The 23,823-nt window shown below is 43.2% G+C and overlaps 1 protein-coding gene across 1 annotated transcript; it reads left to right on the top strand.

The window, feature by feature from the left end:
• The first annotated feature begins 20 nt into the window (after positions 1 to 20).
• LOC137752486 (zinc finger protein 320-like) lies at positions 21 to 18,369 on the top strand. Its single transcript, XM_068527176.1, is given in 7 exon segments — positions 21 to 25; positions 5,195 to 5,337; positions 5,634 to 5,827; positions 11,215 to 11,341; positions 16,778 to 17,095; positions 17,251 to 18,091; positions 18,162 to 18,369. Coding segments are annotated over 7 exon segments (1,836 nt in total).
• The last annotated feature ends 5,454 nt before the right edge of the window (positions 18,370 to 23,823 follow it).

The following is a 23,823-nucleotide window of genomic DNA, read 5'->3' as shown; positions in this document are numbered from 1 at the left end:
GCCTTCAAGCCTATCTTACCATGAGGTAATCCACACTGGTGAGAGACATTACAAATGTAATCAGTGTTGCAAGGCTTTTAGAAGGTGTTCACTCCTTAGGCTTCATGAGAAAATTCATACTCAATAGAAGCTGTATAAATGTATCGCGTGTGTCAAGGCTTTTAGAGAATGGTTTGACCTTAGTATTCGATAAAGAATTCATTCTGGAGAGAAACCTTACAAATGATATGAGTGTGTAAAACCTTTACTCGGGTCACATCTCGCCAATCATCAGGTAATCCGTACTGGACAAAACCTTACACATTTACTGAATGTGGCAAGGCTTTTTAGGTATTGCCTAAACTCGGAATTCACCAAATACTTTGTACTTACAAATGCAAGGAATGTGGCAAAGTTTTGAATTATTGCTTACTTTCAGGATACATAAGAATGTATGTCTTGGAGACAAACCACACAAATCTAATGTACATAGCAAGGATTTTACCCAGACATAAAAGGGGGAACATACTGGAGCAATAGTTTACAAATGCAATGGGAGTGGCAACAGTTTTACCTTGAGTTCAAGTATTATACAACAACTGAGAGTCCATATTGAGGAGAAGCTGTATGAATGTATGGACAGAGGTTTATCCAGGCCTCACACTGCACTAGACTTCAAAATATACATCTTTCAGAAAAACCACACAAAAGTAATGTGCAGGCTAAGGCTTTACCCAAAGATCAAAACTGTGGAACATAAGAGGAGTTATAGGGCTTCTTTGGTGGCGCAGTGGTTAAGAATCCGTCTGCCAATACAGGTGACACGGGTTCAAGCCCTGGTCTGGGAAGATCCCACATGCCGCGGAGCAACTAAGCCTGTGCGCCACAACTACTCAGCCTGCGCTCTAGAGCCCGGGAGTCACAACTACTGAGTCCGTGTGCCACAACTACTGAAGGCCACATGCCTAGAGCCCATGCTCCGCAATAAGAGAAGCCACTGCAATGAGAAGCCTGCACACTGCAACCAAGGGTGAACCCCGCTCGCCACAACTAGAGAAAGCCCGCATGCAGTGATGAAGACCCAATGCAGCCAAATAAATAAATAAACCTTTATTAAAAAAATAAAGGATCTGCCTGCCAATGTTCGAGCCCTGGTCCAGGAAGATCCCACATGCCGCGGAGCAACTAAGCCCGTGTGCCACGACTACTGAGCCTGTGCTCCAGGGCCTGCGAGCCACAACTACTGAAGCCCGTGTGCCTAGAGGACATGCTCTGCAACAAGAGAAGCCACTGCAATGAGAAGCCTGCACACCGCAACGAAGGGTAGCTAGCCCCTGCTTGCCGCAACTAGGGAAAGCCCGTGTGCAGCAACGAAGACCCAAAGCAGCCAAAAAAAAAAAAAAAAAGTTACATTGAAGAGCAACCTTGCAAATGTAATGAATGTTGTAAAGTTTTTTTAATCAAGTATTCACATCTTGGGTGTAATGAGTGAATTCATGCAGGACAGAAACTATACAGATATACTAAACGTGGAAATACCTTTAAGAAACAGTGTGTTCTTAAGATTCACCAAAGAATTCATGTTGGGGAGAATCCTTACAAATGTAATGAATGTGTAAATTTTTTTGCCAATTCTTACAACACACCATACATCCAATAATCCATACTAGGAATAACTGTCTTTACTTCTCTGAGATTAACCTGAGATGTTACATACTACAGAATAATTACAAGTCACAAAATATTAAAACTTATGACATGTTGTGTGTATCACTGCAGCAAGGACATTTGGAAATGGCCCATTCTGTTGTAATAAAATATAGAGTATTTCATTTGAGTGTTCTTGAAAAGGCTGCATTGCTACTTTATGAATTTCAAGCTAAGGTTTGAAGTCTTTTGATTTTATACCTTTATTACAGGAATTTCCTGATGGTCTCTGGGATGGAGTCAAGACAAAGGGGCCAGATTCACTAGGTGTGGTTCATTCATATCCACCTTTCTAGGAAAAACAATACCAAAGGACTTCCCTGGTGGTCCAGTGGTAAAGAATCCACCTTCCAGTGCAGGGGACGTGGGTTAATCCCTGGTCAGGGAACTAAGATCCCACATGCCGTGGGGAAACTAGCCCACGCGCTGCAACTACTGAGCTTGCGCTTCTTAACTAGAGAGGCTGCGTGCCACAAACTACAGATCCCATGCACCCTGGAGCCTGCATGCCACAACTAGAGAAGAGAAAACCCTCATGCCACAACTAGAGAGAAGGCCACCTGCCACAACAAAGACCCAGTCTGCTGTAACGAAAGATCCTGCATGCCTCAATAAAGATCCCACGTGCCACAACTAAGACCTCACCTGGCCAAAAAAAAAAAAAATATACAGAGTTACGTAACTCAATGTTGAATGAATTAGAATCAGGGAAGGGCAGAGAATAATGTAAAACTATGATATCAGTTATCATGCTTATGTTCAAGGAACCCATCCATAGATAGGCTACAGGGGGTTATAGTACAGAATGTTCTACCAACTGACCATGAACAGATCAAGCATTAAGGACTGGACTTTTCATGGGAGGAGAGTGACAGGTTACTAGGACTCATTATTTGTTAGAAATAACGCACTGGAAATGGTGGTTACATTCTCCATTGAATGGCAATGGTTAATGAAAATTAGTCTTTTTTTTCAATAAATTTATTTTTGGCTGCATTGGGTCTTCGTTGCTGCACGTGGGCTTTCTCTAGTTGCGGCGAGCAGGGGCTACTTTTTGTTGTGGTGTGCAGGCTTCTCATTGCGGTGGCTTCTCTTGTTGCAGAGCATGGGCTCTGGAGCACAGGCTCAGTAGTTGTGGTGCACGGGCTTAGTTGCTCTGCAGCATGTGGGATATTCCAGGACCAGGGCTCGAACCCCTGTCCCCTGCATTGGCAGATGGATTCTTAACCACTGCACCACCAGGGAAGTCTGAAAAATTAGTCTTATTCTTGGAAATTGAATAGAAAGCAGTTAACCAAGAGTGGAATTTAATCAGAACAAACCAAATAGTATTTGTAGTTATATGATTCACATTTAATTGCTGCTGCTGTTTTATTCAGAATGTATGATAGGTCTCTTATTTAATAAATCACTTTTTCTTAACCACGGATTAATCATGTTCCTTCTACCAACAGTTTTATCCCACCTCAGTAATATATTACAGAAACTAAGAATGCACTATTAGGCTCTCAGGGCTGAAAGTATCTGTAACAATTTCTTTCCATGAAGGAATCAAGCAGCATACTTGGGGAGATTACATACTCATAATTTGTACTTTAGTTATTCTCTCCACACTCTATTCCAGAATATTCGGATGGCTATAGTGAAAATACCATAGCAGTGCATTTTAGAGGCTGACTTCCATTAATGTGCAAAAATGGAACGGAGTAAATTTAAAGATCTAGTTGGCTAGAACTTCCCTACTGGTCCAGTGGTTAAGAATCTGCCTTCCAATGCAGAGGACGTGGGTTCAATCCCTGGTCGGGGAACCAAGATCCCAGATGCCACAGGGCAACTAAGCCCGTGCGCCACAGCTAGAGAGCCCAGGTGCCACAACTACTGAGCCCCCAGGCTGTAGAGCCCATGCGCCGCAATGAAGGATCCCACGTGCCACAATGAAGATCATGCGTGCTGCAACTAAGACTCCACACAGACTAATTTTAAAAAACATCTAATTGGCTTTGTTGAATGATTCATGAATAGGGCAGCATGCCACCTAGTAAATAGGGTGGTGCTCAAGGAGCTGTACAATTATGAATGCTTTTGTAGGGAGAAAGTGGGTTAGACAAGAAACGTACTGGCACAAAAAAAATTAAAAAGGATTGTTTCAGGCTAGGTCTCCTATTTTGGGTAGTCGTGCAGCTGAGGTCTTATTCTGTAGATAACCTCACTAGTGTTGATCTGGAAATTGCAGAGTTACTGGTTTCAGGCCATGTTCTAGGGAGGGATGAAACTACAATTAAGACTTGGTTTGCTGTCCTGGGGTGAAGGGACTCTGCCTTGGCCTTGTTATTCCTTTTTCACACCACCTAAAACCTGACATACTTTCACGAATATGCACTATATGAATATATTTTATGTGGGTTTTTTTGTGTGTGTGCTAGAGTAAAAACCATGGCATAAACCTTGATTTACATGAAGTGAAAATAAGAATATAGGAAGTAAACCAAAAATATAAAAGATTTTCAGAAATCATTAAAAGTAGAACAGTCATTTTTGTGCTTGGAATGCTTAGTGAAATAGTTTGAAAAGGTCAGTGTTCTTCAGTTTCCTTTTAAGAATAAACAATATACAGGGGGCTTCCCTGGTGGTGCAGTGGATAAAACTCCGCGCTCCCAATGCGGGGGGCCCGGGTTCAATCTCTGATCAGGGAACTGGATCCCACGTGCATGCTGCAACTAAGAGTTCACATGCCACAACTTGCTTCAGTCTCACTAGCAGGACTTGAAATCAAACTCTTGCCAAAAAGACATTGACGGGTTTTTGTTTTGTGTGTGTGTGTGTGGTGTTTTCCTGTTGTTTTTGTTTTTTGCTTCAGCTGTGCAGCTTGCAGGATCTTAGTTCCCTAATCAAGGTCCTAACCACTGGCCCAACAGGATATTCCCTTACACCATTTTCATCTTAAGAGGAAACATCTTAGTTTCCAACATAACTGGCCCACACAACTGTAAGCTTTTTTTTTTATTTTAATGAGGATTTATTCCACAATGATTTCTTTTTTAAAAAATAAATTTATTTATTTATTTTTGCCTGTGTTGGGTCTTCGTTGCTGTGCATGAGGTTTCTCTAGTTATGCTGAGTGGGGGGGCTACTCTTTGTTGCGGTGCGCAGGCTTCTCATTGCGGTGGCTTCTCTTGTTGCGGAGCACGGGCTCTAGGCGCGCGGGTTTCAGTGGTTGTGGCACGTGGGCTCAGTAGTTGTGGCTCGCGGGCTCTAGAGCACAGGCTCAGTAGTTGTGGCCCATGGGCTTAGTTGCTCTGCGGCATGTGGGATCTTCCCGGACCAGGGCTTAAACCCGTGTCCCCTGCATTGGCAGGTGGATTCTTAACCACTGCGCCACCAGGGAAGTTCCCAACTGTAAGCTTTTTATCTTAAAACTATTACAGTCACTTAAACTAAGCACGTGAAGTTACTGGGAAGCACCTTCGGTGCCCGTCCCCTGCCCGGACGTCTCGCTCCCCCTTCTCAGACCTGGGCTCCCTCCTCCTCCCGCTCCTCGTTGGAAGCGCTCCGCCCCGGCCACGCCCCCCGGAGGCCCTGCTTCTAATCGCGGGCGCAATTTCCAGAGGACCTGGAAGCGGAGACGGCGGAGACAGGGTCATAAGACACAGGGTGAGTTTCTCCTTTCTAGGGCAAATCCGTGTGGCGGGGCCTCTCTTACTCCCTCCTCAGGGTCTCGTGAGTGACTACGGACCTAAAATCCCCACACCCGCCCCTGAATTTACCCCAGGTAAATTCAGATCTAGCCGGTCTGAATCTTTTCGGGGATCTTTTCTCTTCGGGTTATAGATTTCTCTGAGGATGGTCCTTGCCCTTGGTTTTTAATACCTTCCGTCCAGGTAGACACCGCCTTTCGCAACACTTCGCTGCTTAAAACCTGTTAACTGTCTCGGCCTCCCCTTGTAAAGTCCTTGACCGCGGGGTGGATTCGCCCTCCGCCCCACCCCCAGCCTCGCCCTCTCGGCCCCTGGAGGGCAGCGCCGGCCGCCCCGCTCCCGGCGAGGCCGCGTCCTCTCCCCGGTCCTGGGGTTCTGCAGAGCCCGCCCCTCTCCTGAGACCCCCTCCCTCCCTCCCAGCCCCTCTGTCCTCGCCTCCTCCTCAGGCCGGTCCTTCTGCTTCTCTGGCCTCCCCTTCCTGGTCAGCCCTTCCCCTCACCCCGCGTAGGGGGACGTGACCTGGGCCAGCCTTGTGGACGCCCATGGTTCTTCCGTCCCAAGTTCAACTCAGGTGGAAAATGGTCTCTTGCGGTAGGCGGGCATCTTACTCACTCCCCATCTTTCTAAATATGGGGGCGAAGGGGGATCAGGAGCAGCAGAGACAGAGCGACCGAGAGAGGGATAGAAAAACTGAGAGGGAGAAAAGAATGAGGGAGAACCAATGGGAACTTAGACGGCGGCTGAGGGACTTGCAAAGAGAAAGTGAAATGAAATAGATCTAGCCTTGAAACTAGCGGGCGAATAAAATAGAGAAGTAAATAAAAAAAGGCGGATCTCCGGGTGAGCAGCACGGCGAGAGCCCTGGATCAGCGGGAGGAGGGAGGGCAGCAGTGGTGAGGCACCTCGCACGGTGAGTCCGGGAGAGGAGAAAAGGTGGAACCGAGGCTTTCAGAGCAACAGGTGCTGGGAGAGAAAGAGGACAGAGGGGGACACGAAGAGCAGAGGAAGACAGCAGGAAGGAAGCGTCGCCAACTGCAGTGCCGGGGAGTGGGGAGGAGCGGAATTTAAGGGCACTAGAAGAGGTGTAACCCAGAGGGTAGAGAGGGAGCGGAGGCGGGCGAGAAAGAGGAACAAGGGGGAACAGGGTGCAGAGTGGGGCAGGGCAGGTGTGAGGGAGGAAATAGAGACGAGGGCAGGAACGGCAGGAGAGCGGAGGGGAGCAAAAAGACGTAGACAGAGACAGAAATAGGGAGGCAGATAAACGGAATGAAATGGTAACACATAGTAGTGCCGGTAGGTGGTGGGAGCTGGATGCAGATGGCTGGTGACTTGTTTGGATATGGATGATGAAGTCGTGATATATGATTTGTGGCTTTAGAATATAGTACATTTAAAATTTGTTCAAATTATACAAATGAGGATGAGAATTGCAAAACTGCTGTCTACAGGCTTATGCATTTTGTAATTCTTTATATGAGAAGATAACTTCCGTTTGCAATCCCTATTCAGCCAGGGGGCAGTGACTTGATTCCCTTAGTTGTGGGTCACCCCCTTCCCTTTTCCTGGCGTGGAGTAGAGGTCAGGGGAGAGGACACCTGGGGCAAGAAATGACTGACTCTGTCACTACATGGTGCCTTTTTAGAGGAACATTTATTTAAAGTATTTTTTGTGTGTGATGCATTTAGTTTTTCTTTATTCTGTATAATTTTTTTTGTAAGTTGTAATAAATCTTAGTTCATTCAATTTCTCCTTTCCTATAAATAAGTATTTCTTTCTGGAATAATGTTTGGTCTTCTATAATCAACTCATATCATTCTTTTCTAACCTTATAGTCTCAATTTTTAAAAACTTTAACAGCAGAATTTTTAGATGAAAAATATTCACAAATCATTTCTTTTAAAAATGTGTTAAAAAAAAAAGTATGTTTCAGGTTCCTTTGAGTCCTGCCTGCTTTCTCCTCCTTATCTTCTATATGGGAAAAGTTCCTTGGTAACTAATAAATAATTTTAGGCTATTTTGATGAGTACCTGGTAAAGATATCAATGACGATTTATATTAACAGCCGAAACCTAGTTTAACCAGTTAGTCTCATATTCCGTTTTCTTCCTTTTTGTGTGATCTATTAAAATTGTGAGCTGTGAGGTGTTATAAAGATGTTTCCCTCAGGGCCCTCTTGACTGTTCTCTGCAAGTGAGGAAGGATGGGCTGGATTGATGTGAAACCTTCCAACAGAGCCCCTCTATTTATGATGAAGAAGTTTGCTCACAGCTTATTTCTAAGCTGACCCCTTTCAGTGTTTTCCCCACCAGCAGCAATGGTTTTGCAATTCTGTTTTTTTAAAATATTTTTCTTTGATTTTCTGAGAAAGAAGAATTAATTGCTTGCTGTCAGTGTGATCAGACCTTGCAAGAGAAGTTTCCTTTGCTCAGGAACATGCAAGATCGTCCCTGTGTTCTTTATTTTTTGTTTTTTTAAAAATATTTATTTATTTATTTACTTATTTGGCTGCGTTGGGTCTTAGTTGCGGCACGCAGGGCTGTTCGTTGTGGAGCACGGGCTCCAGAACGTGCAGGCTCAGTAGTTGAGGCACGCAGGCTTAGTTGCCCCGTGGAATGTGGGATCCTAGTTTCCCGAAGAGGGATCAAACCCACACGTCCCCTGCATTGGAAGGTAGACTGTCAACCACTGGACCACCAGGGAAGTCCCCATCCCTGTGTTTTAAGTGGGATGGACGGTAAGGACAAACTTTGCCCACTGGTCCTTCAGGAAGCTTTTCAGAATTCAGTTCCACATGGTTCTCTTCACTGAATTCAGACCTTCTCAGAAATATCTCCCCTCTGGCCCTCGGGGAGCCCACTTGTAAAATGGAAATGAGAGAATAGACCAGAAATTCTGAGTGTGAGCAACAGTGACCCATGAAATGATTGGTCAAATTGGGTGTGTGTCTGTGTGTGGCAGTTCTTTTTGGAGAGAGTGTCCCGTGTCTTTATTTTTGTTTACATAAATTTCTTTATTTTTATTTATTTATTTTTGTCTGTGTTGGGTCTTCGTTGCTGTGCGTGGGCTTTCTCTAGTTGTGGCGAGCGGGGGCTACTCTTGGTTGCGGTGCGTGGGCTTCTCATTGCGGTGGCTTCTCTTGTTGCAGAGCATGGGCTCTAGGTGCATGGGTTTCATTAGTTGTAGCACACGGGCTCAGTAGTTGTGACTCGCGGGCTCTAGAGCACAGGCTCAGTAATTGTGGCGCCCTGGTTTAGTCGCTACACGGCATGTGGGATCTTCCTGGAGCAGGGCTGAACCCGTATCCCCTGCATTGGCAGGCGGATTCTTAACCACTGGGCCACCAGGGAAGCCCTAGTTTTCCTTTCTTCTTATGTGATGCTCTGGGTTTGGTATCACAGTCATGCTGGCCACATAGAATGAGTTTGGCAGTGTTTTCTCTTCAACTCTTTGTAAGATTTTTAGCAGGATTAGTGGTAATTCTGCTGTAAATGTTTGGTAGAATTATGCAGTTAAAGACATCTCTTCCTGAGTTTTTCTTTGAGGTTTCTGATTACTACTTGAATCTCTCTAGTTATAATTCTGTTCAGATTTTTTATTTCTTAATGTTTCCAACTTAGTAGGTTTATGTTTCTCTGAAATTACCTGTATCTTATAGATTATGTAATGTGTAGGTATTATTGTTCATAGTACTCCCTTTTAATCCTTTAAAAACATTTTTTTGACATCAGTTGCAATCACTTCTTATGATTTCAAAAGTATATATCTTTTGTAGCTGAAATTATATCTTCAGTATATTCCCTGGCCTTGAATTTTTCCTACACTATCATGTTAATGGTTTAAATAGTAGGAAGATCACTAACATTTTCTGTGTATGTGTGTGTGTTTGTGTGGGCCCACATATATAATGACCTTTCATGCTGTTCCATGTTGTTCACCTTGAACTTCTTTATTTTTTTTTAAATTACTTTATTTTTGGTTGTGTTGTGTCTTCGTTGCTCTGTGTGGGCTTCCTCTAGTTGCGGCGAGTGGGGGCTACTCTTCGTTGCAGTGCATGGGCTTCTCATTGCGGTGGCTTCTCTTGTTGCACAGCATGGGCTCTAGGCGCCCGGGCTTCAGTAGTTGTGGCTCGCGGGCTCGGTAGTTGTGGCACGCAGGCTCTAGAGCACAGGCTCAGTAGTTGTGCCGCATGGGCTTAGTTGCTCCACGGCATGTGGGATCTTCCTGGACCATGGATCGAACCCACACCACCTGCATCAGCAGGCGGATTCTTAACCACTGTGCCACCAGGGAAGTCCCTTGAACTTCTTTTAAGTTTTCTCAGGGAACCCTCTGTCAATGTACTTTTTTGTTTTTAACAACTTTTAAATTATTTATTTATTTATTTAGTTGTGCCGGGTCTTAGTTGCCGCACACAGGATCTTCGATCTTCATATCTTCGTTGTGGCCTGTGGGATCTTTAGTTGTGGCATGCGAACTTTTAGTTACGGCATGTGGGATCTAGTTCCCTGACCAGAGATGGAACCTGGGCCTTCTTCATTGGGAGTGCCGAGTCTTAGCCACTGGACCACCAGGGAAGTCCCTGTCAATGTACTTTTTTTAAAATTAATTAATTAATTTATTTATTTTTGCTGTGTTGGGTCTTCGTTTCTGTGCGAGGGCTTTCTCTAGTTGCGGCAAGCGGAGGCCACTCTTCATCGCGGTGCGCGGGACTCTCACTATCGCGGCCTCTGTTGTTGCGGAGCACAGGCTCCAGACGCGCAGCCTCAGTAGTTGTGGCTCACGGGCCCAGCTGCTCTGCGGCATGTGGGATCCTCCCAGACCAGGGCTCGAACCTGTGTCCCCTGCACTGGCAGGCAGATTCTCAACCACTGCGCCACCAGGGAAGCCCATGTCAATGTACTTTTAATGCTCTATTACTAAACTCTTCTATTTTTTAGCTTGAGTTCCAAAGCCCAACCCTCTGAGTTGAGGTGCTTGCAGTATCATTTCTTAGCTTCTTGACCCGAGACCTCAGAGTGTCTCTGACACAGTTTTCTCCTCTGTAAGATGGGAACAGGTCTTTTCCTAATGACCTGTTATGTTGATAACAATTCATACCTGTAAAGTACTTATTTAGAGTAATGTTTACATATTGGAAGTGTTCAAACACTTTTAGTCATTGCTGTTGTTATCATTATCATAACTGAGGATTTTGACCTTTCTCTAAAGCCACGGTGGACTTCGTCATGTCTGAAGACAGCACACATACTGGAGCTCATCTGGCTTTTGACTATCAGTCAGTGTTTAGAACATAATATCTAGCACTTTTGCATAGACAACCCATTCTTGAGTTATGTTTCTATGTGTTTTATAATTGTCCACAAAGATGAAAAATCTGTATTAATTGGAGGATATCATAGTCTGTTATGGAAAAGCATAAGAAATTAAAATTAAAGATACATAATTTGGTCCAAATACCATAATGTGTATCTTTCAGAATATATACGTCAACAGACAGAATCAGTCCTTACACCTTTCTCCTCATTTCATTTTTTATAAAGATAAAAACTATCCTCATGGCCACTTGGTTAAAATTTTTTTTTTAATTGAGGTATAGTTAATTTACAATGTTGTCTTAGTTTCAAGTGTACAGCAAAGTGATTCAGCTGTATATATATTCTTTTTTCAGATTCTTTTCCATTATAGGTTATTTCAAGATATTGAGTATAGCTCCCTGTGCGATTCAGTAGATCCTTCCTGTTTATCTGTTTTATTTATAGTAGTGTGTATATGTTAATCCCAAACTCCTAATTTATCCAACATCCCCCCCACCCCAGAAATGTTTTTGTTTCAGGAACAGCTGACTTTCAAAGATGTGGCCATCGATTTCTCTCAGGAGGGGTGGGAATGCCTGGACCCTGCTCAGAGGGCCTTGTACAGGGACGTGATGTTGGAGACGTAAAGGAACCCGATCTCCGTGGGTGAGGATAACTTCTCTCTAGATGTTGGGATCTGCCCTTTTGTGTTATGCATTTTCCCCTATGTGCCTCTTGGGGGGCCCCTTGGAGACTCAGACATCATGCAACATCATGAGTTTAAACTGACCCTTTCTTCAGATGATCTGTGCCTTTTGTGTTACATCAGAGGTTGTTCTAGAGCTTAATTATATATAAAGCTCAATGGCAGGGCTTCCCTCGTAGTGCAGTGGTTAAGAATCCGCCTGCCAATGCAGGGGACACGGGTTCAAGTCTTGGTCCGGGCAGATCCCACATGCCACAGAGCAGCTAATCCTGTGCGCCACAACTACTGAGCCTGCGCCTTAGAGCCCACGAGCCACAACTCCTGAGCCCACGTGCTGCATCTACTGAAGCCCACATGCTCCAGAGCCTGTGCTCCGCAACAAGAGAAGCCACCACAATGAGAAGCCTGTGCACTGCAACGAAGAGTAGCCTCCGCTCACCATAACTAGAGAAAGCCCGTGCGCAACAACGAAGACCCAACACAGCCAAAAAATAATAAATAAATAAAAATAAAATAAATTGGAAAAAAAAAGCGCTCAATGGCAGACTTTTTTTTTTTTTTTTAAATCACATTAAAAGACATAAACTAGAATTATTAAGCACTGACTTTAGGCCCTTCTTAGGAGACATTACCAAATACATCTCTTAAACTTGCTCAAGGCCCATTTTATCTTTGACATCTCTGCCATGTTGTATTTCTTTTTTTTTTAAATTTTTTAATTTAATTAATTTTTTTATACAGCAGGTTCTTATATTAGGCATCAGTTTTATACACATCAGTGCGTACATGTCAATCCCAATTGCCCAATTCATCACACCACCACCCCTACCACACCGCTGCTTTCCCCACTTGGTGTCCATACGTTTATTCTCTACATCTGTGTCTCTATTTCACAATGGCAGACTTTTAAAAAATGTCTGATTTCCTGTTTTGTACCCTTTGCTTTTGACTCAGTATTTCTTGGAAGAGTGTTAGATATATGTATTACACTGTTCCCTATGCATTTAGAAGAAGGCAAGCAGTGGGTGAATTTTTGAAATATTTTTCCAGAAACACCTGTCTTTTCTTCACTACTCAGCTGAACAAAGCACTGTGATTTTGGAAAAAACACAGCACTTTACATTTCTTTTTATTTTTTATTCTAATTAAGTAATTAATTTTTTACTTTTGGCTGCTTGGAGTCTCATTTGCTGCACGTGGGATCTTTCATCGCGGAGTGCAGGCTCTTCATTGCGGCGAGCACGCTTCTCTCTGGTTGTGGTGCACGGTTTCCAGAGCGCGTGGGCTCTGTAGTTTGCAGCATGCAGGCTCTAGCTGAGACGCACTTGCTCAGTAGTTGTGGTGTGTGGGCTTAGTTGCCCCATGGCATGTGGGATCTTAGTTCTTTGACCGGGGATCGAACCCACATCCCCTGCATTGGAAGGCAGATTCTTTACCACTGGACCACCAGGGAAGTCCCACTATACATTTCTTTGTTCTGATAAGCAGGAATTTCTATTTCTGATCTGAACATTATCTCCATTTTATTTTTTTTTATTTTTTATTTTTTTAAAGGTTCTTTTTTTTTTAAATTTGGGTTTATTTATTTATTTATTTATTTATTTATTTATTTATGGCTGTGTTGGGTCTTCGTTTCTGTGCGAGGGCTTTCTCTAGTTGCGGCAAGTGGGGGCCACTCTTCATCGCGGTGTGCGGGCCTCTCATTATCGCGGCCTCTCTTGTTGCGGAGCACAGGCTCCAGACGTGCAGGCTCAGTAATTGTGGCTCATGGGCCTAGTTGCTCCGTGGCATGTGGGATCTTCCCAGACCAGGGCTTGAACCCGTGTCCCCTGCATTGGCAGGCAGACTCTCAACCACTGTGCCACCAGGGAAGCCCTATTTCCATTTTAGAGCGAGAGAAATAGCCCAGGACTCTGGTGAGTGGTGTGAAAATAGCAAAAAACCAAATGGGTGGGAATGTATCAAAAGTGTGAACAGAGATGGGATCTCAGGGCAGATAGGAAGCCACGACATCTAGTAGTGTTTGGGAACCTCTTCTCAGGGTAGAGAGTTCTTTGGGAAAACTGGAGTTGATTTATTGAAAAATCTCAGAGGAAATTTTTCTTCTCTGTAATTTATCCCTCTTGTCCTTCCGCATGTGAAATGTGTTCTCTCCCACTCCAGTGGGGCTGCAGCTCCTACAGAGACAGAGGCAAGGCCTTTATCAGGATCCACAACACTCACCATCTGGCTCCTGTGCACTGGTTGTTGCCTGACTTTGAGGAGCATGAAGTGGGCTGTTTTATCAGGGTCTCTTGCCCCTTCATCTCTCCTTCTGGTCTTGATTCCACTGGATGCTCAGTTCTTAGTCCCTGTAGATCAGAGCTGATGCCTCTGGAGTCCCACCCCTGAGCCTCTGAGTTTGATCAGAGTTGCTGTACTTGGAAGACGTAATCAGAAGATGAGAAAACACCGGCTGCTCTTTGACTCATCTGCCACCTCAGAACCTGCATGGAGCTGTCTCAAGCCCTGTCTGCTTGTTTAGATCCCTCAGCCATTTCTTGTGTTCTGCTTTTGCCATGCCCTTCAGGGTTGTGTGTAACAGGGAGATGGAGTGGTTCTTCTGTATTGTTAGTTAGGAAAACTAAGGTCAGTGGACAGAGAGATCCTCTCTCTTTTTTTTCTTTTTAAATTTACTTATTTATTTTTGGCTACATTGGGTCTTTGTTGCTGCGCGTGGGCTTCCTCTAGTTACAGTGAGCGAGGGCTACTCTTCGTTGCAGTGCACGGGCTTCTCATTGAGGTGGCTTGTCTTTGTGGAGGAACATGGGCTCTAGGCGCGTGGGCTTCAGTAGTTGCGGCACGCGGACTCAGTAGTTGTGGCATACGGGCTTAGTTGCTCCATGGCATGTGGGATCTTCCCAGACCAGGGCTTGAACCCGTGTCCCCTGCATTGGCAGGTGGATTCTTAACCACTGTACCACCAGGGAAGTCCCAAGAGATCCTCTTTTTGATCCCCAGTCCTACATGGGGAGCATATATGAATCTTTCAGGTCTTAGCTTGGCATCTGTGGGTCGAGCCCATGGTTTCATCTCAAGGTCCTCGAGTATCTGACTCCCATATCTTGTAATTTTTTGGCTCTTGTACTGCTCTGCCTAGTCTGGGAATGTGTACTCTTCCTGATTTCTTATTTTCCTAAGTTTGTACGATTTGCCTCTTAAATGTGCTTTTGAATTACGTAGTCCTAAGGACTGAAGATTTTTCCAGTTTCTTTGCTGTGATAACCCACCTGTAGTTTATGGACAACTTTTGGTGGACTCTCTGTGGAATGGGTTTACTGGGTAACAGAAAATTACTGATGGAGAACACTTTCCCTCATGTGTTGCAATATCATCCTACTGCATTCAGAGTCACCACTTGAACCTACTCAGTAGGGTGGTCAGCAGGCTGTAGGATACAAGATAGAAAGTATCACGAGTGCCTCACCTATATGTCTTTCCAGGTTTTTGTTCTGGTTTTGAGGACTGTCACAAAAGCCTGTCTCCAGGGCCCCGTGACAATGTTGTTCACAACTGGTTGAAGCCGCAGTTAGGGGTCATAAAGCAAGGTATCGGTTTAAGCTACCTTAAAGATTGTGCTGGACTTGCTTTTCCTTTGTTTCTGCGTTCCCTCACTCTCCTAATAGTAACGGCTTGAATCTGCTCTTTGGATCTCCGGTAAAGTCTAGGAGACTAAGCCTTTTTCTATGAACAAGAAACGGGGACATGGAAAGGCTGGCAGGGTCCCACAGGGTCTTCCTCAGTCTCAATCCCCCCCACCCTTTTTGATACCCTCAGTCTTAAGGGGAGCAGGTGTGGAACAAGAAAGGGAATAAAATATTCTATAAAGAGGTTAATCAAACTCGGCAGGGGAAATGAAATGTAGGGGGACTCGGTTTCAAAATCATGATCTCCTTCCTACTCGACTGTACTGTTGATTCGATTTCTTTGTATCTGCATGTGTGTGTACAGAAGAAATGCATCCATCTCCTTTTGAGTCGCCTTTTCCTGGTTTTTCCTTCTGGTTTCTGCTAGCAAAATTCTTGCACAATCTCCTAGAATATTATGTATGTGTTTCTCGAATATAAGCATGACAATGGAACTTATGGAATATACAGTTGGACACATTACATAGGAAATAGAGTAATAGATGCAATCCTACCTTCTCCCTACAATCACTTTTTTTTTCCTTTTTAAATTTATTTATTTATTTATTTTTGGCTGCATTGGGTCTTTGTTGCTGTGCACAGGCTTCCTCTAGGTGCGGCAAGCGGCGGCTACTCTTTCATTGCAGTGCGCGGGCTTCTCATTGCAGTGGCTTCTCTTGTGGAGCACGGGCTCTAGCGCATGGGCTCAGTAGTTGTGGCTCATGGGCTCTAGAGCGCAGGCTCAGTAGTTGTGGCGCACGGGCTTAGTTGCTTCACGGCATGTGGGATCTTCCCGGACCAGGGCTCGAACTCGTGTCCCCTGCATTGGCAGGTGGATTCTTAACCACTGCGCCACCAGGGAAGCCCGGTACATAGTTTTAAAGCAGATATTTAGGAAAATATTTTGTTTTCTTAAAGGTTGTATCGGGGCTTCCCTGATGGCGCAGTGGTTGAGAATCCGCCTGCCAATGCAGGGGACACGGGTTCGAGCCCTGGTCTGGGAAGATCCCACATGCCGTGGAGCAACTAGGCCCGTGAGCCACAGTTACTGAGCCTGCACGTCTGGAGCCTGTGCTCCGCAACAAGAGAGGCCGCGATAGTGAGAGGCCCGTGCACCGCGATGAAGAGTGGCCCCCGCTTGCCACAACTGGAGAAAGCCCTTGCACAGAAACGAAGACCCAACACAGCCATAAATAAATAAATAAAATTTAAAAAGTTGTATCAAATTCTTCATTTTCTCTATTATGTATTAATTTTTCAATTCTAAACAGCCAATTAATTAGATTATTTATTAGCTTGTTTGGATTATTTAGCATTACATCTTTTTTTAGCATTTATGTATGTATAGTAAGTATGCAGAATATATCTCTAATATAATATTTTTTTCTCAGTTATGAGACAGCACTATGTTTAACGTTAATTGGTATGTGCTTTGGGGTCATGGTGGAAAAATACCCTCTCTTTGATAGCTGATGTCCAATCTGTGTGTTTTTAACATAGGATATTTGAAACAAGGCTACCTGAAAATGAACTTGAATTATATGTTATTACTCTTTCTTTAGTAAAGAATTCTATTCCTTTAGTGTTGCTAAAAATTTTAAGATCATTGTTGGGTAGTTTCATAACTCTGTTTGGTATAAGTATTACTTTTGGTGTAATATATATTCAATATGAAACATTTATTTATAGGTTGTAATGAATAGGATAAGCATGGTTCTTTATATCTTACAGATATCTCTCTCATACGTGTGATCCAGCAGTTACAACCAAAAACGAACAGTGATACAGGAGAAGTATTCCAAACAGTGATGTTGGGAAGATCTGAAAGTCATGAAATCAAACATTTTTACCTCAGGGAAATCCAGGAAAATATATATGACTTTGAGTTTCAGCAGAGAGATGATGAAAGAAATTATAAAGTGATGCCTATAACCCATAACAAAAATCTCTCTGATGGAAGACATTGCCATTGTAGACGGGATGCAGGAATCAAGCCCATTGGAAATAGGCTTGGATTATGCTTTCAGGATGAACTCCATATAATGAGAAGTGAAGGGAAAATTTATAAATTTAAATTTAGCTGACAAGAAAATCAACAGTAGTGCCTCAGTTTCACCACTTCACGTAATTCCTCTTACTGTTCAAACCAGTATTTCTAATACAAATGAGAATGATTTTATGCAGTCCTCCAACACTGCCAGAAGACCAGAAAGCGCACAGCAAAAGACCTTACAAATGTAACGAGTGTAACGAAACCTTCTTTAACAGCTCAAACCTCACTAGATATCAGAGAATCCACACAGGAGCGAAATTATCTAAATGTGATATATGTGGTAAAATCTTTGGTCGAAATTCACACCTTGTGGGTCATCAGGAAAGTCATGTTGTAGAAAAATGTTACAAATGTAATGAGTGTGGCAAAACCTTTAGTCCTGGCCTATAGCTCACTCAACATCAAATAATCCATTCAGGAGAGAAACCATATAAATGTGATGTATGTGGCAAAGTCTTCAGTCGAAATTCAGTCCTTGCAAATCTTCAGCGAATTCACACCGAAGAGAAACCGTATACAAATGAGTGTGGAAAAACCTTTAATCACTGCTCAAACCTCATTAGATATCAGAAAATTCATACAGGAAAGAAATTATATAAATGTGATATGTGTAGCAAAGTCTTCAGTCGTAATTCAAACCTTGCAATTCATTGGAGGGTTCATACTGGAGAGAAACCTTATAAATGTAATGAGTGTGGCAAGGTCTTTCGTCTAAAACCACATCTTCGAATTCATCGGAGGGTTCATACTGGAGAGAATCCTTTCAAATGTAGTGATTGTGGCAAAGCCTTCAGTCAAAATTCACACCTTACAAGTCATTGGAGAGTACATTTTGTAAAGAAACCTTTCAAGTGTATTGCGTGTGCAAAAACCTTTACTCAGGTCTCAACCCTCACTACACATCAGAAAATCCATACATGAGAGAAACCATATAAATATGATATATGTTTGGAAGGTCTTCAAAATTCAAACTTCAAAGTTCACACCTTACAGTTCTTTGGAGAATTTATAGTGGAGAGGAACCGTACAAGTATGAGTTTGGCAAAGCTTTTGTGCGTTCAGCCTCACTTGCCATCAGAGAATTCATAATGGAAAGAAACCTTACAAATGTAATGACTGTCTCAATGTGTTTAGTCAAAATTTATACCTTATGACCTACCAAATTATTCATACAGGAGAGAAACCTTTTAAATGTAATGAGTGTGGCAAATCCTTGAGTGTGCTTTCAAGCCTAACTTATCAGATGGTCCATACTGGTGAAAGACCTTGAAAATATAATCGATGTGGCAATGCTTTTAGCATAGGTTCACATTTTAATGTTCATGAGAAAATTCTTACTGGCTAGAAGCCAGGTAAATATATTTAGTGTAGTCAGACCTTTAGAAAATGAATTCATTCTAGAAAGAAACCTCACAAATTCCATGAATGTGCAAAACCTATACTCATGGCTCCCATCTCACCAGTAGTTTGGTAATAAGCACTGGACAAAACATTATGAAAGTAATGAATTTTCAGAGCTTTTAGGTTGTGCCTTAAGCTCAGGGTCACCAGATACCTCATGCTTAAAAATGCAATGAATATGGCAAAGTTTCAAATTATTGGTCCTTCGTCACTAGATATCAGAATCTTTATCCTGGAGAGAAACAACACAAATGTACTGTGCGTGGCAAGGATTTTACCCAAAGATCACAAGTCGGGGAACATACTGAAGTGTTAGCTCCCAAATGCAATGGGTGTGGCAAAACATTCACCTTGAGTTCAAGTATTAAGCAACAACAGAGAGTCTATATTGAAGAGAAGCCATGGAAATGTAGGGCAGAAGCTTTATCCAGGCCTCACAGTGCACTAGACTTCAGAAGACTTATCTTTGAGAGAAACCACACAAAAGAATATGTTTACTAATGCTCGTAAGTGATGATCCAGACTGTGGAACATAGAAGGTTTCCAATGTAATGAATGCGTAAAGGTTTCCATCAAGTAATCACACCTTTGGGGTGATGAAATAATTTATACAGGTCAGAAAATATACAGATATTCTGAACATAGAAACACTTTTAAGAAACAGTGCGTCCTCAGGGAGCATCATGAAAGTCATATTTGGGAGAGCCCTTACAAATGTAATAAATTTGGGGAACTTTTTGAGCAATTCTTAGAATAGACCACACATCAAAGAATGCATACTAGGGGCTTCCCTGGTGGCGCAGTGGCTGAGAATCTGCCTGCCAATGCAGGGGACACAGGTTCGAGCCCTGGTCTGGGAAGATCCCACATGCCGCGGAGCAACTAGGCCCGTGAGCCACAACTACTGAGCCTGCGCGTCTGGAGCCTGTGCTCCGCAACAAGAGAGGCCACGACAGTGAGAGGCCCGCGCACCGCGATGAAGAGTGGCCCCCGCTTGCCGCAACTAGAGAAAGCCCTCGCACAGAAACGAAGACCCAACACAGCCATAAATAAATAAAGATTTAATAAAAAAAAAAAAAGAATGCATACTAGGATTAGATAAGCCTGTAGTTCTCCAGATTAATCTGAGATATTACATACTGAAGAATCATTACAAGTCACAGTGTGTTAAAACTTATGACATGATGCATATATGAGGGTAAGAAGGATATATGTGGAAATGGCCCATTATCTCCAGTGTATAAATATTCAACTTTCTTGAAAAGGCTTCGTTACAATTTATGCCTTTCAACGTGAAGTTTGAAATCTGTTGATCTTATGCCTTCAGTGTCGGCCTTTGATGATGGTCTCTGGGAAGGAGTCAATAAGATGAAAGGGCCAACTTCATTAGGTGTGGTTCCTTCACCTCCATGTTGCCTGGAAAAATAAGGACCCTGAATTATTAAATTGAACATTGTGTAAATCATCGTTAGGGAGGGGCAGAAAATAATGTAAAACTAGGACATGACCCATCATGCTTATGTTCGGGGAGCCCTTCCGTAGATACCCCACAGTGTGTTATGGGACAGAATCGTCTACCAAGTGACCTTGAACAGGGCAGGAAGGACATTAATGGACTGGGCTTTTCATGGGAGGAAAGTGACAGGTTGCTAGGGACTGATTGGTGGAAATAATGCAGGGGAAAGCTTGGTCACTTTCTCCATTGGATGGCCATAACCGTTGTATATATCTATGTTTAATGAGTAATTAGTCTTATTTTTGGAAGTTGAACAGAGAGCAGTTATCTTGAGAGGGAAATTTATTCAGAAGAACCAGAATATTATGTGTATGTGTATGATTCGCATTTAACTGCTGCAATTACATTTTTCTAGTGTTTTATTTAGAATGTATTGTAGGTCTCCTGTTTTAATTAATAAATTTAATCACTTTTGTCAACCCTGGATGAATCCTGTTGCTTCCACCAACACAGTTTTTCCTCATCTCAGTACTTTACAAGAGAAGCTAACAGTGCACCATTAGGCTCTCAGGATTGAAAGAATCTGCAATAATTTCTTTCCAATATGGAATCAAACAACATACAATTTGGGGATTAAATTCTCATAATTTGTACTTGAGTAATTCCTCTCCACTCTCTGTTCCAGAATATTCAGATGGTATAATGAAAATATCATAGCAGTGTACTTCAGACTCTGACTTCTATTATTGTGCAAAAATTGGACAGAGTAAATTTAAAAATCAAATTGGTGTCATTGAATGATTCATGAAATGGGCAGCATTCCACCTAGTAAAAAAAGAGGTGTTCCATGGAGCTGTACAAAATGGAAAGCCTTAATAGGCAGATACTGGGCAGGATAAGAAAGTTATTAGTTAAAGAAAAGATAGTTTCTGGACGTCCCTGGTGGTCCGGTTGTTAAGACTCTGAGCTCCCAATGCGGGGGGCCCTGGTTTGGTCCTTGGTCAGGGAACTAGATCCCGTGTGCTGCAACTGAAAGATCCCGCATGCCACAACAAAGGTTCCATGTGCCGCAACTAAGACCGGGCGCAGCCAAATAAATAAATAATAATTTAAAAGATAGTGTCGGGCTAGGTTACCTTTTTGGGGGAAAGGAGGGCAAAATCTTTTCCTGTCTATTACCTCACTAGTGTTGTTTAGGAAATTCTAGAGTGATTGGTTTAAGGTCACTTTTCTGGGAGGGATGAAGCTGCAATTAAGTCTGGGTTTGTCCTCTCAGGGGCAAGTGACTCCACCTTTGGAATTTTTTTTTTTTTTTGGCACTCCCTACAACCTGCTCCCCATTCCTGAATATGCAGTACATGAAAGTATTTCTTAATGTCCTTTTTTGTTCCTAAGTAAATGTCACAGCATGCACCCACCCTGATCTCCATGAGGGGAAAATAGGAATATAGTAAGCATACGAAAAATATTAGGAAATTTCAAAATCATGCAATTTCAGTTTTGTCCTTGAAGCACTCAGTGCAATAATTTGAAAATATCTATATTCAAGACTTTTAAAAACGAACAGTATACGATAGGAAGATTCTGTTTGATAGATAAAGTAGAAATTTCATATATTCACCTCCAGAGCACTTTTTTTTGTTGTTGCTAAATTGCAGTTATGGTCATTCACTGGATTAGGATGGAACTTCACCCAAAGATTGGTTTGGTCATTGAGACTGATTTTAGCATCGAAATGTTAGGAGAATGTTTGTCAGCTTTCCAGGGAGATGGGAGAATTCCAAGGTGTTCAAAACGTGATTTGAGGAAACAGGTAATGCTGACTGGCTTTGTGCCTTAAGGTGATTCCTGAGTGGTGCTTATAGGTGGATACCTATTTATGCTTTGAATTCCCAATTGGTATTGAAGGAGGAAGCCCTTGGGCTTTTTCTTTTTTTTAAAATTTATTTATTTTTGACTGTGTTGGGTCTTCGTTGCTGTGCATGGGCTTTCTCTAGTTGCGGCAAGCAGGGGCTACTCTTTGTTGCAGTGTGTGGACTTCTCATTGTGGTGGCTTCTCTCATTGTGGAACACAGGCTCTAGGCGCACGGGCTTCAGTAGTTGCGGCACATGGGCTCAGTAGTTGTGGCTCAGGGGCTTAGTTGCTCCACGGCATGTGGGATTTTCCTGGACCAGGGAAGTCCCAAGAGTATTAAAATTTCGATTTCCAAGTATGGTATTAAGCTATAAGTTACATGGTTGATTTTCTACTATAATAAAATATTTTAATACAATTTTTCCTTAGCATTATTTTTTTCCCACACTTTACATTTCACACTTTCTCATTTTACAACAAGAGATAAATCAGTGGGTTGTTTGGGGAATTTTGTGACGTGACAATCCACATGTATAAAGTTAGGTGCACTATAAACATGATGAAAGAGTGTTCCTTTAGGGGTTCACTTCAGTGAAAGTACTGGAATGGCAAACGGTGAACTGAAGTCTTTTAATTTGGGAGTTGGCTATGGTCAAGTGCTTCAAAATCAAGTGTGTGGAGTTGAACCAGCATGCAATGAACTGAATGAAATTTTAAGAATGAATGAGAAAGACCCCAAGGACTTCCCTGGTGGCACAGTGGTTAAGAATCCACCTGCCAGGGGCTTCCCTGGTGGTGCAGTGGTTGAGAATCTGCCTGCCAATGCAGGGGACATGGGTTCGAGCCCTGGTCTGGGAAGATCCCACATGCTGCGGAGCGACTCGGCCCGTGAGCCACAATTGCTGAGCCTGCGCGTCTGGAGCCTGTGCTCTGAACAAGAGAGGCCGCGATAGTGAGAGGCCCGCACACCGTGATGAAGAGTGGCCCCCACTTGCCGCACTACAGAAAGCCCTCACACAGAAATGAAGACCCAACACAGCCATAAAGAAAGAAAGAAAGAAAGAAAGAAAGAAAGAAAGAAAGAAAGAAAGAAAGAAAGAAAGAAAGAAAGAAAGAAAGAAAGAAAGAAAGAAAGAAAGAAAGAAAGAAAGAAAGAATCCGCCTGCCAATGCAGGGGACACGGGTTGGAACCCTGGTCCGGGAAGATCCCATGTGCCGTGGAGCAACTAAGCCCGTGTGCCACAACTACTGAGCCTGTGCTCTGGAGTCCACAAGCCACAACTACTGAAGCCTGCACACCACAACGAAGAGTAGCCCTCGCTCGCTGCAACTAGGGAAAGCCTGCGCACAGCAACGAAAGCCCACCACAGCCAAAAATAAATAAATAAGTTTATTTATTTAAAAAAGAAATAAAGACCCCAAGATTCCAACTATAGTTTGTGACAAGGAGAGAGTCTCCATTGCCAAATGCCTGGAAGCTATCCTGCCATTTTCCAGTGATGTAGTGACATTCAGAGCCAAAGTATCTTGCAGAGAAAATAAGATTTGTGCTACTTCCAACTTGACAACTGACACCCTATATTCTCCAGTTAGAATTTGTTCTCAACCAAAAATAATATATTTTTCTTTGGTAAATGATCTTGGGACTTCCCTTGTGGCACAGTGGTTAAGAATCTGCCTGCCAATGCAGGGGACACTGGTTTGAGCCCCGGTCCAGGAACTAAAATCCCACATGCTGCGGAGCAGCTAAGCCCATGCGCCACACTACTGAAGTCCGCATGCCTAGAGCCCGTGCTCCGCAACAAGAGAAGCCACTGCCATGAGAAGCCCGCGCACCGCAACGAAGAGTAGCCCCCGCTCGCCGCAGCTAGAGAAAGCCCACACACAGCAACAAAGACCCAATGCAGCCAAAAATAAGTAGATAAATAAATTAATATAAATTTATTTTGAAAAAGTGATCTTAATTTCACTTTTTTTTTTTTTTTTGGCTCCGCCACGTGGCTTGTGGGATC

The sequence above is a fragment of the Eschrichtius robustus genome, chromosome 19 (genome assembly GCF_028021215.1).
Source record: "Eschrichtius robustus isolate mEscRob2 chromosome 19, mEscRob2.pri, whole genome shotgun sequence".
Classification (NCBI taxonomy): Eukaryota; Metazoa; Chordata; class Mammalia; order Artiodactyla; family Eschrichtiidae; genus Eschrichtius; species Eschrichtius robustus.
Note: the sequence above shows the minus strand (reverse complement) of the source record. Positions and strands in the feature narration are given on the sequence as shown.